This window comes from Zingiber officinale, chromosome 1B, assembly GCF_018446385.1.
Source record: "Zingiber officinale cultivar Zhangliang chromosome 1B, Zo_v1.1, whole genome shotgun sequence".
Classification (NCBI taxonomy): Eukaryota; Viridiplantae; Streptophyta; class Magnoliopsida; order Zingiberales; family Zingiberaceae; genus Zingiber; species Zingiber officinale.
This window is the reverse complement of record NC_055986.1, coordinates 133,835,671-133,852,369: the sequence shown is the minus strand read 5'-3', so window position 1 is coordinate 133,852,369 and position 16,699 is coordinate 133,835,671. Positions and strand designations below refer to the sequence as shown.

The 16,699-nt window shown below is 38.0% G+C and overlaps 1 protein-coding gene across 1 annotated transcript in view; it reads right to left on the bottom strand.

Annotated features, from left to right (window-relative positions):
• The window catches only part of LOC122042384, a 49,346-nt gene extending 35,048 nt beyond the window's left edge, over window positions 1-14,298 (bottom strand). Inside the window, exons 1-2 of the mRNA XM_042602486.1 lie at window positions 14,157-14,298; window positions 13,571-13,655 (exon numbers count right to left, since the gene is read on the bottom strand). Of these exons, the coding sequence (XP_042458420.1) occupies window positions 13,571-13,655; window positions 14,157-14,298 (227 nt within the window). The remainder of the gene's footprint in view (window positions 1-13,570; window positions 13,656-14,156) is intronic.
• Window positions 14,299-16,699: the final 2,401 nt, after the last annotated feature.

Genomic DNA, 16,699 nt, shown 5'->3' with positions numbered 1-16,699 from the left:
CTTTGTTAGTTTAGAAGTTAATTTAGCGATTGTACCCACTGACACTTCTTGTGCTACTACTCATATAAGTGTCACTATGCAGGATTATCTCAAGAGCTGACTTCCGCTTGATGGTGAAAGATACATCTATACAGGGAATGGAAAGAAAACTAAAGTCGAGTTAATTGGTGTTTTTAGGCTTTTTTAAAAAACCAATGTCTTTTTGAATTTAGAAAATACATTTATTGTGTCATCTTTTCAACAAATTTTAATTTCAATTTCTTGTTTGGACAAATCAGATTATTCTTGTTCATTTAGAAATAGAATTTTTAATATTTTCTTTAATTCAGTGTTAGTTGGCAATCGTTCCTTGGTTGATAAGTTTTATAAATTGAACACCTTTACTCCTATGATTGACAACGTAATAATGCATAGTGTAGGTACAAAATGTAAATTTATTGACAAGAATTCTTCCATGTTGTGGCATAGACATTTATGACATATATCTAAACAACACCAAGAAAGGTTAATGTTACATAGAATTTTTTAATCCCTTGACATGCCAGACTTTAATGTGTGCATAGAGTGTGTTAAGGGGGAGACCCTTAACAAAAGGAATAAGGGGGTTAGCAATTGTAGTGATGTTTCGGAACTAATACATATAGACATTTGTGGACCCTTTCCTAAAGTATTTTTGAGTAGACACACATATTTTATTAGCTTCATAGATGTCTATTTCAGATTTCACTATCTATATCTTATTCATGAGAATTTGTAATATTTGGATATGTTCAAAATTTCCAAAGCCAAAGTTAAACTTCAATTAGATAAGAAAATTAAAGTCGTCTGATCCGATCATGAAGGTGAATATTATGATCGATATGATAGAACAGGTAAATAACATCCAAAACCTTTTATGAATTACCTTGCTAAGTGTGAGATTGTGCCTCAGTATACCATGTATGGTACTTCTAGTTAGAATGGTGTGACTGAATATCGCAATCGTACCCTAAAAGATATGGTAAGAAATATAATGGCTTTTACTTCTTTACTGGAGTCTTTGTGGGGTGAAGCATTCAAGACTATAGTTTACTTATTCAATAGAGTACCTAGTAAAACAGTAACTAAAACTTCATTCGAGATGTGGACTAGTAGGAAGCCTAACATTAGGCATTTATACGTCTAGGATTGTCCAGCTGAAGCTAGGCTTTATAAGTTTAATGAAAAGAAACTGGACTCAAGAACAGTTAGTTGTAATTTTATAGATTACTCTGAAAAGTTAAGAGTGTATAAATTTTATAAACCATTTAATAAATCCTTCTTCAAAATGGGAAACGCCAAATTCATTGAGGATAGTGAGAGTGATAACGTCAGGGAAGTATCTTTCTAAGAATGTGTTGGTGATTTTCTTGTGGTCACTACTAGTGCGAACAATAGTTGTGTGGTTACCATACCGTACATTATGGGTATCATACATCCAGTAACTATAGTGAACCAAGATATTCCCATGACATCTCTATTACAATTAGAGGAGCTTGCCGCGGAAATTGAGATATTGCCTCCTATTGATGAGTAAGTTTTGGTGCAATCGGCCTCCAAGATTTTAATGTCCGACAAATATGTTTAAGTATGTTTAATAGAGCTTGATCATGGGAAGTCCTAGTCATATCTAGGTAAGGGAAATCTAGGTATATCGTGGAAGCCAGGTGGATTCAATAGATCTAGAGGACCTAATCCCTAGGTAGCCGAATACTGAGACAAGGGAAATCTCCGTAGATCGTGGAAGCCAGGTGGATCGACAGGTCTGGAGGACCTGATCCCTAGGTAGCCGAATACTGAGTCCTAGTTGTAGGCTAGGGAAGGAAAATCTCGGTAGATCGTGGAAGCCAGGTGGATAGGATCTGATCCCTGGGTAGCCGAATACTGAGTCTTAGTGAATGAAGCTAGGTGGAGAAAATCCTAAGGGGAGATAACCTTAGGTAGCGAGAAGTCTTGGAGGAGTGAACTCCAAGCAAGGTTGACCGGATGGTTTCCGGTCGACTGCGCTTGGTCGACCGGACCAGCGGATCTTGGTGATTCCAAGTTTAGTTTTACCATAGCATTCTGTATTACTATTATTATTGTTGGCTAATGTAGTATTGCAGGAAAGGCCTTAGTGGATCAGGTGATCAGACACTGAGCAGAGAAAATCCAAACAAGTTTAGATGACCAATGCTTGGTAGGTAAGTTGAGGTAAGCAACTAGAGAAGCGACAGTGAGGTTGTGTTCCTGAAGGGAACAACTTAAAGTTGCTGATCCAACTGAAGAAACCAGGAAGGTTTCCATGTTGAGATCAAGACAGTTAAACTGTCTATTATTACTACTCATGTATTTTATATAACTGTGCTAACATCTGTTTTGCAGGATTATATTGTCTAACACTGTTTTGCAGGTTATGTCCTGATCGGTCGACCGAACGCAGGGATCGGTCGATCGAACCAAGTTGACTCAGCAACGATCAGAAGTAGAAGGAGACTACACTGATCGGTCGACCTACTGATCAAAGATTAAAGGCACAGTAAATGCGAATCTCGGTAAATCTCGACGAACAGGGAAGGAGCCCGTTCGGTCGACTGAACAAAGGGATCGGTCGATCGAACCCTTAATGGTCATTGATTGTTGAAGATCGAGTTAGCATCGGATCTTAGCCAGGAAGGAAGGGAGCTGGTTCGGTCGACCAAACCCAGGGATCGGTCGACCGAACATCGAGGATTCTTATAAAAGAGAGCTCAAGGTCCGAGGCTGGGGGCAACGCTGTTGTGCTTCAAAAATCATCTCTGTGCAAGCTTCTACTACTGCTCTACGACTCGCAAGCTGCTCCATCCAGAAGTGCCGACCAAGCTTCATCGTAAATTATTGTCAGTATATTTTGTTTTAGAAAAGCTTGCATTGTACTTAAAATCTTACAAGATAGTAGGGTGTTACTATCTTGCATATTGTACGCACTGCTTCTTTTCAAGGTTTTCGGAAAGAAGAGTATTAGTGGATTGCCCATCGGTGCGGTCAAGGATCGCGGGCCTTGGAGTAGGAGTCGACCTAGATTTCGAACCAAGTAACTGAACTGTTCTTTATTTTTCCACTGCACGACTTTATTTTTAACGAGTAAAAGAAAAGTTTTAAAAGCGTCATATTCACCCCCCCTCTATCATACTCATTCGATCCAACAATTGGTATCAGAACCTCGTAGCTCTGAAAATACTTAACCGTTTTTCAAAGCACTTTTAAAACTTTTCCTTTTCTTTTTAGAATTCTCTCTCTTATTATTTTTTCAGCACTACTTGTAACGACCCGCCTCCTACTAACTAGGCTGCGAGGCCGGACCGTCACATTATGCTGTACTAACTATAAGGTGCGGAAATCTGCGCTATTAAAAATCAATCTTACTCTGCTACTGACTATTACAGCCTGTAAGATTAGGTTCAAAGACCTTTCCTTTGACATACATACACTAGGGAAGGAACCCAACTTTCTATTTGCTCAAAAGACTGAAATGAGACCCTTCCAGCTGAAATCAGAAACTCCAATCGATCAGCTGATCGATTAGAGTCATCTGATCGATCCCCTGATCGATTCAGCGTGCTACTGTGCACGGAAGAATTTATGGATCGATCGGCTGATCGATCCAGCTATACCAATCGATCCAGTGATCGATTCAGCGTGCTACTATGCACGGAAGAATTTATGGATCGATCGGCTGATCGATCCAGCTATACCAATCGATCCAGTGATCAATTTAGAAGCTCTCTGTTCGCGAGGCTAATTCCTCGATCGATCCAGTGATCGATTCCAGAGCTTACTGTTCGCGGAAATCAGCTCTCAATCGATCAACCGATCGATTGAGGTCCCTCCAATCGATCGGTCAATCGATTGGAGTTTCTGATTTCGCTGCAGAACTCTGATTTCAGAGCTCGATCATACACAACTCACTATAATAAACCTAAAATGCCTAGAGAACATTGTAATAGGTCTTCACTAACATTATGCATGATTTACTACTCATCAATAAGCTAACTAGTGTCCTAGGCATGGCATAAGCATGGTTTTACAATTCAGAATTCTTAAACATTCTAGAGGTGCATAAACATTAAAAGAACAAAAGGTTCTAATTCTTTAAATTTGCTAGTTCCCAAGGGTCTTTATTCCAAGTTCCTGCCCACACACATCTTCCTTGCATTGTCCTCCAGCCTCCGCTAGTCCATCCTTCCTTTACCTTTATCTGCAGTATAAGGAAAAGAAGTATCTGTAAGCTCAAGAGCTTAGTAAGAAATCATCTACCTCACAAAACATGCATACGATGCAATTTATGCTTTTAAAACATGCTATTTGAAATATATGCTGACATTGCTAAACATGGATTCTAAAACATGGCATAATCACATACGATACATGGAAATCATAGCTGAGCATAAAACCATCATGTGGATCCATAAGAACTAAACTGAAATAAAAACTAAGCTACACTACTGCTAACTGATGCTAAGCTGCTCTATATTCACATAAACTATATTGTGAAGTTTTTGAAAGCTATTTATCATAAATAGATGAAAATACATAATCATGCTGCTGATGGGCTCGGCAACTGTACTTGCTGTGCGCGCATCCCTAACTAAACCCGGGGTTACAAATTCTGAATCTAGTAGGGTTTACTAGGTTATTTAAACCTAGGGACGACTATGGGAGCCCAACCCAATGGACATCTAGTCCAGTACAGTGCCACTGCTAAAAATAAAATACTGGTTATAGCTGAATTATCTTATCTTGCTATTTCTAGGTTATCTGAACCTAGAGGCGACTGTGGGAGCCCACCCATTGGACCGTAGTCCCATAAAAACTGTAGCAAGACTAAATGTGCTATAAAATGCTTCTTTTGCATTTATCTAAACTATGGAAATGCCTATAGTGGCATTTTACTGAACTAAGCATTAAAGCAAACACTTGGTGTGCGCTAATTCACACCCTATATACTGAAAATTCTGCATATGCCCAAACTAATGCATAAAACGTATGAAGAGCTACTTATACTGCAGGTGAGGGGTTTCTTACCTCTTGCGCTAGTTTTCTTACGATTCTAATCGCTAGTTTTCCGGTGAAGAAGATCTTTTCGACGATCTCCTTGCGTCTACGTGTTCTTCTCGCGGAGAAGAGCGTCCTCGTGTCGGAGTTGTTGCCGAAAGGAGCCCTTATGACCCTAGAGATGAAACCCTAGCCTTTCCTTGGCTTAATGTGCCGAGAGGGTGAGGAAGAGAGAAGTGGCGTCGACGATGAGGGTTTGAGGGAAAAGAAAAGTTGCGTTCCCAAATCCCTCCTCACTTAATTGATTCCTATTTATATTAAGTGGTTTATTTGGCCAACTCAAACATAAATATAATTGATCCTCTCTTCTTTCAGCACACCCCTGTTGGGCCACATGGTTACTTAATCTATCTAAAAGTCATAAGGTCCGATAGGTCTCGGGTTCGATTCCCGCTTAAGCTGTTTTTGTTTCTTATTTATTTTTGCTACCTCCGCTACTTTAAAAATTCCATAAAAATATCCTAAAATTCCAGGAAAATAATAGAATACTTCTACTAATTTATTTGGAAATTTTCGCCCGTTACACTACTAATCCTAAGACAAAAGTCTTGGAAATATATTTTAATTCTTTGATTGCAAGAATGTCGACATCCTATCAAGAAGGGAGAAGCATCCATGAACCTCCACCGTATAATCAAGTCTACTTCAATTCATGGAGGCAAATGATGGAATGCTTCGTAGGAAGCAATAATTTTGACAACTGGATCGCACTGAGACAATTTCTCAAAACTCACAAGCAAAGACAAAGATAATAGATATATTAATTAGTGTTTTGCCTAACAAAATTTTGTGTCAATTAGAAGATTACAAGAATGCATTCGAGATGTGGACCAAATTGATCAAGCTTCATGAGATTCCATCAAGGCTAGAAGATCAAGGCAAAAGTGAGCTTGAATCTGAGTACGAATCCGGAGAACTATCCTTAGAGCTAGGCCTAGAAGAACAAGACCAAATCAACTTCATCGCACTAGTGGCTGAGGAGGAGGTTGATGGATCCGAACTCGAGTCAAAACAAGTGTCCAACCCCGAACCTAAGCCCGACCAAATGATCATCCTTACTAGCAGTCAAGCAGCTATCTAGGGAAGAGACTATGAGATTACATCTAAATCAATTTGATGCTTACGGTTCACCCTTATAACTTGTTTATACCACATTGAACCTACTTCTTGGGATCTCCAATCAGATAGGTTGGGTTGCCACTATAAATGAAACCAGGATAGGCCTCAGTCTCATTCCTTTACTGGATCTCTTGATTTTCTCCGAATCAAGTCCTTTAGTGAGTGGATCAGTAATATTATCTTTTGAACTTACAAAGTCCAATGACACCACTCCAAGAGACACTAACTCACGAATAAACTTTAATCTTATTCGTACATGTCTCTTCTATTTCTGGTTATACATGAAGTTTCTAATCTGAGCTATTATTGTTTGATTATCACAGTGTACTGAAATAGAAGGTATTGGCTTCATCATCAAGGGAATTTCAGAAAAAAGACCCTTAAGCCAATCAATTTCAGTTACTGTTGTATCCAAAGCACACAATTCTGCCTCAGATGTAGAACAGGTTATAATCTTCTATTTAACAGACCTCCAAGCAACTGCACCGCCTCCAAGTGTAAAGACATAACTAGTAACGTCTTTACACTCAGCGGTGTCAACTATCCAATTAGCATCACTATATCCCTACAGAACTGCAGGGAATCTCTCATACCACAAGCCCAAGGATATAGTGCCTTTTAGGTATCTGAGTACTCTGTCTAATGCATCCCAATGCGTTCTATCCGGACAGCTGGTAAACCTGCTCAATTTTGTTATAGCAAAAGAAATATCAGGTCTATAACAATTTGCTAAATACATTAGACTACCTATTATTTGTGAGTATCTTAATTGAGACACTGCCACACCACTCTTATTCTTGTGGAGAGTTTTTGAAGAATCATAGGGTGTGACGACAGATTTAACTTGGTTATAGTCATATTTCTCTAATACTCTCTCAACATAGAGTGATTGAGAAATTGCTATTCCTTCAGTTGAACGAGTCAATTTCAGCCCTAAAATCATGTCAGCACAACCCATATCCTTCATATCAAACTTATCACTCAAGAGGACCTTAGTCACATTAATAATAGAAAGGTTAGAACAAAAAAGTAGAATATCATCTACATATAAACATAAGATAATACAATTATCACCTTTCATTTTAGCATACACACATTTATCAGAGTCATTCATTTCAAAGCCAAACGATAGCATAGCTCTATCAAATTTTTCGTGCCACTGCTTTGGGGCTTGCTTCAAACCATAAAGAGATTTGACTAACCTACAGACTTTATTCTCATTTTCAGAAACTACATGTCCCTTAGGCTGATCCATATATATCTCTTCTTCAAGATCTCCATTAAGGAATGTCGTTTTGACATCCATTTGATGGGCCTCAAGATTATATATGGATGTCAATGCTATTAACACTCGGATTGTAGTAATTATGGTAATAGGAGAATAAGTGTCAAAATAGTCAATCCCTTCTTTCTGTTTGAATCTCTTAGCAACTAGGCGGGCTTTGAATTTATCTACTGACCCATCAGGTTTTAGTTTTCTCTTAAACACCCATTTACATCCTATAGTGGTACACCCAGGAGGTAAATCTACCAACTCCCAAGTGGCATTAGAGATAATAGAGTCCATTTCACTTTTAATGGCCTCTTTCTAGTGCTTAGCTTTAGGAGAAGTCATAGCATCTCTATATGTCACAGGGTCACCTTCTATATTATAGGTGATAAAATCCTGGCCTAAATTCATAGACACACGTTGCCTCTTGCTCCTCCTCGGTTCTGTATACTCACTAGATTCATCTAGTCTAGAGTGACTTGAGGAAGGTGTACCTACTACGGATAATGGGACCTCTACGGCAGCAGGATTATCTCTAGTTGGAATACTAGATATAGACTGAGGTGTTCTCGTCTTCATAGGAAATATATCCTTAAAAAAATGTAGCATTGCGAAGTTCTACAATAGTATTTGCATCTATTCCAGGAATTTCAGATTTAATAATCAGAAACCTATATGCAATACTATTTTGAGCATAACCCAAGAAGATACCATCTACGGTCTTTGGATCAAGTTTTTTTCCTTCTATGTTCAGGTACTAGTATCTTTGCAAGGCACCCCCACACTTTAAGGTATTTCAAACTTGTCCTCCGGCCTTTCCAAAGCTCATATGGGCTTTTATCCCTAGACTTCATGGGGACTCTATTTAACACATGGCATGCAGTATATAGAGCCTCCCCCCACATGAAGTTGGGTAACCCAGAACTGCCTAACATGGAGTTAATCATATCTTCAAGGGTTCAATTTTTTCGTTCTGCTATACCGTTGGATTGAGGACTATATGGAGTAATTACCTCGTGAATTATACCTGTATCTTGACAAAATTTTTGAAACAGGTTCGAGGTAAACTCTCCACCCCTATCAAACCTTAACCTCTTAATAGATTTATTTGTTTGATTCTCAGCTTCAGATTTAAAAATCATAAATTTATCTAAAGCTTCATCCTTAGTTTTCAGCAAATAAACATAACAATAACGAGAGTGATCATCAATGAAGGTAATGAAATACCGTTTATGGTCTCTCGTTATTACACCATTAAACTCACAACAGTCAGTATGAAGTAATTCTAAAATATCAGAATTTCTATCAACTGATTTGAAAGGTTTATAGGGTTGTTTATATTGCACACAAACTTCATATTTTTTTTCTTATCATTTATAGCATGCTTAAGAATCATGTCTACATTCATCATCCTTTTTACGGTATTAAAATTGACATATCCTAATCTGTCATGCCATATATCATAAGACTTGATGTTATATGAACAACCAATATCAGTAGATTTATTTAAGGTAGTATTTTTTACATTGAGTTTAAATAAACCTTCATTAAGGTAACCTTTTCCAATAAATGTTCCTAAATGTAATATTACAACTTTATTACATTTAAAATTCAGCTCATAACTAGCGCGGACTAACTTTGACCCGCTAATCAAATTCCGACGGACCGCTGGAACATGATGCACCTCATGCAGTGACAGAACTTTTCCAGAGATGAACCTCAGGTAAACTTGTCCTATCCCAAACACCCTGGCTGCATAATGGTTCCCGATGGTCACGGAAGTGCCTTCAATTACCTGATAAGTAAGGAAGGCAGAGCGATCAACACAACAGTGCACATTAGCACCTGTATCAACTAACCATTCATTGGGTTGATAGATTAAGTTTAGTTCGGGTTTGAAGGTAACAAACCTATTGCTGGTGCCGTCACTAGCAGTCACAACATTTGCTTGTGCCTTGGTGTTGGATATATTGCTCTAGTTTTTCTTCTTGTCCTTTTGCTTAGGGCAGAATTTGGCATAATGTCCAACTTGTCCACATGCCCAGCACGATTTGATTCCATTTCTTTTTTTAAACCTTTGGTTTGGGTTTCATCTTGTTCTTCATTTTCTGATTTTTGAATTTTTTTCTTATCAGATGAGACTACTACGTTTGCCTTTGGAATAAAATCCATAGACATTCATTTATCATCATCTTTATGTTGCTTCCGATGTTCTTCTTCGATATTTAAGGCAATCATCAAATCTTCTAGAGAGATTTTACCTCTCATATGTTTAAGAGTTATGCCAAAATCTTCCCAACTCGGAGGTAATTTTTCGATGATAGACAAGACCTGAAATTTTTCGGATAATGGCATATCTCCTTCAGCAAGACCATGAATTTGAACTTGGAATTCATGTGTCTGCTCAACCACAAATTTGCCTTCAACTATTTTGAAGTTTAGGAATTTTTCCACAGTATACTTTTCTAAACCAGAATCTTCGGAGTTATATTTTTTATCCAAAGATGTCCACAGCTATTTAGCCGAAGCCGTTGAGTAGTATACATCAAATAGTGCGTCTGATAGGGCAGACAGGATCCTCTCATGGCAGAGATAATCCCTTTGCTTAAACCTCTGTAAGACAGCACTATAGGCAGGTTCCTCTTCATCAGGTGAAGGAGGATATGTTTCTATAACAGAGAATAACCCTAGCGTAGTAAGCTAAAATTTCATCCGTTGTTGCCAACGTCTGAAGTTTTGCCCGAAAAATCTCTCGGGTCTGGCGCTAGCCTCATCAGACCCCGTTACCCTGTCATTCATCGTGTCTATTGATGCTGGTAATAAATTCTCTAAAATTGTTGTTGAAGGAGAGCACTAATACAGTAATATGTTTGCACCAAAAAAGTAAGCATGCAATAAACTTGTAAATAAAAGAGTAAGGTCGAGAAATTGTTATCTCTGGTTGAAGCGTCAGCGTGCCGACTGTCTTTAGAGAATTTAGTGTCATCCCCGGTGCAGAGGCTCTCCGGTAAATTTCTCCCAAGATCCGACAACCACTCGCGTCGTCCGTAGGTGCACTCAACGTCGCACTCGGACTCAACCTCAGATCGCGGAACCAAGCCTCAGGACAAAAGCGTACGTACACAGAGAGGGAAGAAGGAGAAGAGCAGACTGTTCGAGAGATACTGAACGAGGAACAGAGGCGCAACATTTATTCACTTCGAAGCAGTAAGCACTGCTTTGCCAGCGAACAAAAGCGTCGATTCCCTCACACGAGAGATACTGCTTCGCCAGCGAACCAAAGCGTTGGTTTGAAGTGCGTCGGTTCCTCACGCGCGGGACAGAACCAAACCTCGCCAGGTGCGTCGGTTCCCTCACACGCGGGACAGAACCAAACCAAAGACTGGCAAAAACAAATCAGGCCGCCTGAGGCCCACGAGCTGGGGATTTGCACCCCCCCTGTGCGCGATGATCGAGTGCGTCGCGCCCGGTTTTTAGATTTCCGGCTCGAACCCCCCGAAACCACATGATTTGAGCTCGGCCCGCGCATGCGTGTAGGTCCCCTTAACTTTGCTAAGCAAGGATGGAAGGGATCCATATATAAGGTCTTCCAACCTTCTTAACTTAGCAATGTGGGACTAAATGCATACACATATGCATTACCATAACAACTAAAAACAAGAAAAATACTTTGAATTAAAAATACAAAGCTCAACACAACCGACTACTGGACCGGCTAATTTTATTTTGAGAGCCATAGCACTGAGTGAAGAGTTGAATCTTGATGAGAATAAAAAGGGTAGCCCAGCGCATGAAGATTCCACCATACGGGGTCCCGGAGAAGGATCCATTATATACAGTCTTATCCTATTTTTTGTAAGAAGTTGTTTCCAAAATTCGAACCTATGACTTTTTGATCATATGACAATAATTTTATCATTATACCAAAACTCTCCTTTTAAATCTCGATGAGAATAATCTATTTAAATACATCTATTTTGACTTAACTTTAATCACCATCTTATTTTGTCTTTGAAAATCACATCGGCCTCCTTAGAACGTACCATATCATTTATTAAACTAAATTTTTAGGGCACAAGAAAATATGATATCTTTACTTAGGGTATTTAAAAATTTGTGATGGTCAAATTTAATGATTTTAAAGGTGCAAACGTATGGACAAATATTTAACGAAAACAAAAATAGATACAAAATATTTCAAATTTACTATTATTTACATATACACAATTTATTAGCTTACTGACATAAGTTATGAAAATTCAAATTCCCACGGATACCTAATTAGAGAATGATAAATTATTATAATTAGATTATAATAAGGTAGGAATTAATTTTTAATGGGTGCATATTTTCAAATAAAAAATTTTCTTCCATCCTCTAATTACTTGGTACTCAATTATAAATTAATTTCATGATTTATCTTCTATCACATAATCTGAAGATGAACTATAAAAAGTCCCTGAGATAAGCGTAATCATCTTTTTCTATAATTTGATAAAAATTCAAGTACATACGAGTTAACATAATTTATTCTTATATTGTAGGTTTTGAGATTAATTTATAACGAATACGAAATATCTCATTAGGTATCTGACTTTTTTCATACAAATAACTATTGTATAAAACAAATGCCTCCTAATTTACTTCATTTAAAGACTACATGATTATTCTAGAGGGACCGTTAAGATAAAAGCTCCACCTTTGCCCTAATTTGATGAAAATTCAAAACTATCCCTATTTTTATTAATTTATTGATTTGCATCTTCAAAATTAACAATTATAATAATTATAAAAAAATCACCCCATAAATAGAACATTAATAATTTAGTTTATTCAAAAAGCTATTTTAATAAAAAATTGATGAATCAAACCGTTTTATTAAGTCAATTTTAAAATGTACCTTGATTTATAAATAGATTTGCACCTCCACAAATAATCGTAAACAAAATCTTAACATTTTATTACAAAAAAATAATTTATCTCAAAAAAAACAAATCTAATTAAATTAAGCTTCGGTGCTAGAATAAAGTGAACGCCAAGCTTCTTAAGTGATGCCTCAATGGGGCAGGATTAATTTCCGGCCAACATATATATTTGGGGAAAAGCTTTTCTAATTTTTTAGTCATTTAACGATTATAAATTGGATTTACATTTTTTTCACCGAAACTGGGGAGTTAATCGAAGAAGCAGAACATTAGAAATTAAAGCACAGAAATGAATCCCCAGTTAAAACGGTTAGACACTGAATGACGCTGCTACCAAGAAACAATAAATGAGTAACAATGTGCTTCACATGAGACACAGTAGAGACTGCACGAAGCAATAAATAAGCTCCGCAGCCCAACGGAAACTCAACGAAGAGCTCCGTGTAGAAATTAAAAAAATTAAAAATACTAGTCATATTAAAATTAAAATTAAAAATTAAAAATATAGAGTATTAGATTTTTATATAATTTAATTAAAAAATTCTAAACTCTAAATATAAAAAGAAAAAAAATTAAATTATCCTAGAAGGTATAAATAAATAAATATATAATTTAACATCCCCTCAAACTTATAATGTTATAGCTAGAAGCATTGAGAGTATATCATGTAAAAAATATAAGCGTGAAACAGAATATGACTTGGTAAATATATCAGCAATCTATACCTTTGAAAGAACAAAAGACAATGTGATGGTGCCATTTTGAAGATGATGACGAGTAACGTGATAATCAATTTCAATATGTTTCGTCCGCTCATGAAAAAATGAATTACATGTAATTTGAATAGCACTCTGATTATCACAATATAACGTAGTAGGTTGATGAAGAGACATATCATATCCACAAGCCACCAACGCAACCAAACTATCTCACAAGTAGTTGAGGCCGGCACGATACTCACCTTCTGTGGAAGATCTAGAAATAACATCTTACTTCTTACTCTTCCAAAAAAAGAATGAGGGAATCATCAAGAAAAATGCAGAAGCCAATGGTAGATTTACGATTCGTCGGATCACTAGTCCAATCCACATCAGAGTATGTACACAGTTCAAGAGATGAAGTAGAAGGAAATAAAAGGTTTTGAAGTTGAGTGTCTCGAAGATACCTGAGAATACGAAGAACAGCAACCCAATGAGCTGTAGTTGGTGCAACAACAAATTGACTAACCATATGAACAGCATACGCAATATCTGGACAAGTCATAGTGAGATAAACCAAGATTCCAACAATAGTTCTGTACAAATTAGGATCCGACAAAGGTGAGCCATCAGATGGAGAATATCGAGCATTAGTCTCAATAAGAGTATCAACGACTCTATTATCAGTAAGACGAGCAAGCTCAAACAGATCAGATATATACTTTGACTGAGATAAAAGATAATCTTTCGGGGAATAAGCAACCTCAATGCCCAGAAAGTAATGTAGTATACCCAAGTATTTCATAACAAAATGACGAGCTAACTTAGACTTCAGGGAAACAATTCCATCAGAATCATCATCAATAATAATCATATCATCAATATATAATGATAAAAGAATACGACCTGCACTCGTATATCTAATAAATAATGCTGAATCATAATTACTAGGATGAAAACCAAGCGAAATAATTACTGTAGAGAACTTCTCAAACCAAGCATGAGGTGCTTGTTTGAGACCATAAAGCGTTTTATGAAGCCTGCAAACTTTACCAGATTGGTGTGAAATATCAGGAGGAGGTGTCATATAAACTTCTTCATAAAGATCATCATTTAGAAATACATTCTTGACATTCATCTGAGATATTCTCCATCGACGTACATAAGCAACAACAATCAGAGTACGAACCGTCATTTTTGTAACAAGAGCAAATGTTTCCTCATAATCAATGTCATACTCCTGAAAATAACCTTTAGCAACAAGACGAGCTTTGTATCGCTCGATAGATCCATCAGATTTAGTTTTGATATTATATATCCAACGAGAACCAATAGTGTGTTTTCCTAATGGAAATGGAACCAAATCCCATGTATAAATCTGATGCAAACTAGTTAGTTCCTCAACCATAGCACTCTGCCAAAGGGGACTACAAACAGCTTCTCTATAGGATATATGCTCAAAAAGACAATGAATAGATGTAACAAATGAAGCAAAAGAATGAGAATAACAAGAGTAACCAAAATCTGACAGTTTAGTAGACTTACGAACATGAGTGGATTAATGACAGTGGAGAAAAGGATCATCCGCAACCTCAGGAGATGATTGGATAATGGCAGAAGGAGGAGCATGTGGAGAGGATATCTTAGAAATCAAAGTACCAGATTCAGTTGAGCTACCAGTAGGAGCTGTGGGTGAAACTGTTGGTGCGGTTAGCACTAATGGTCTAACTCAATTTTTGATGAATGATAAAGTAGGTTAAGTTAGTTTCATTGTGATCTAACGCTGTGATCAAGTGTGCAGGAGAAGCCTAGACAGGTCGACGGGCTGACCAGATGTCTGGCACGAAGCCCAGTTAGGTCGACGGGCCGACCGGATAGCTGGCACGAAATTCAGATGGGTCGAAGGGCTGATCGGACGTCTGGCACGAAGTCTAGACGGGTCGAAGGGCTGACCGGACTTCTGGCACGAAGTCTAGACGGGTCGAAGGGCTGACTGGACGTCTGCAGGTAAGTTAAGATAAGTTACTGGAGGGGAGTGATTGTGAGGACGCATTCCCGGAAAAGGAATTTAGACGCCGATCCAACTTAGAGTTATTTCAGAACTCTAAGTTGAGATCTTGACTAGATACCGGTCTCGATGAGACGGAATCTAATTACTACTTATTTCTTATATAACTGTACTAACAATTTGTTTTGCAGGGTAGTATAATGTGCATTTTGCCTCGGACTAACGTTTTCTTGTAGGTAGCTGGAAAATAGAGGTTCGGGCGCCCGGAATGCAAAATCTATCCCGAAACGACATCGCAACGTGGAGCGATCTGGTTGGTTAGGCTACGTCACAGTCCAAGCGCCCAGAGCTTCCTATATAAGGAGGCATTCTCCAAAGCTTCAAACAATAATGATATCTGCTCTACCGCGCTGTGCTCCAACGATGCTGCGACGCTACTTCGACAACGTACTGCTAAAGAGTTTTTCTTTCCTTTATTTTATTGTCGATATTGTTCTTAATAGTTCCTATACTCAAAATTGTAATCCGATTTTACTAACTATTAGTGATTGCCCAACGAAAGTACTCGACGAGTGCAGATTTTGGAGTAGGAGTCGACCAAGGCTCCGAACCAAGTAAATTGATTTGTGTTAGCGTTGTTTTTTTTCTCTTCCGCTGCTTATTCTTGACACGAACGTTTTAAATCGCTATTCACCCCCCCCTCCTCTAGCGAATTTCTCGATCCAACAAGTGGTTTCAGAGCAGGTACCGCTCTGGGGGTGAAATTCTTTTTCATTTTTTTTTGGTTTTCAGTTTTACGTTTTAATCCAAACTTGTATCGTTACCTTTTTTGAAATTTTCTCGTATCAATTAATCTGAATTAGTGCAATACTAATTCAATCTTAGATATTTTTTTAAATACCGCACTACTAATCCAAGACCAAGTCTTGGGATTTCTTGTTTTTTTTTGTGTGCAACATAAAAATGTCTCAAGTCGAAGGCTTCAGCACAGTTCGTCCTCCTCTATTCAACAAGGATGACTTCCCCTACTAGAAGAAGCGAATGGAGGTCTACTTTAAAACCGACTTCGACCAATGGTTCAGCGTCACCAGAGGCTACAAGGTGTCGCTCGACAACTCTGGAAATCCACTGGACTCGGAACAGTGGACTCCGGATATGAAAAAGAAATCCTCAACAGACTTCAAAGCTCTCAACACGCTACAATGCAGGCTGACGAGGGAAGAGCTGAACCGAGTAGGACCGCACCAAAATGCGAAGGAATTATGGGACAAGCTGGTCGAACTACACGAAGCAACGAGCGATGCCAAGGTAACTAAGCGTGATCTCCTTCTAAATAAATTATTTAATATTAAAATCTAGGAAGGAGAAACAACAAGTCAACTTCATGTGAGGATCAAAGATATCCTCAACGGACTTCACGTGATAGGCCACCAAATGGAGAATCAGGACTTAATCAGGTACGCCTTAAACGCCTTTCCTCAAAATATATTATGGGCATCCATCGTGGATGCCTACAAGATTTCGAAGAATCTCTCTAAATGGAAATTAGATGAGTTATTTTGCGAACTAGAGTTACACGAGCAGACTA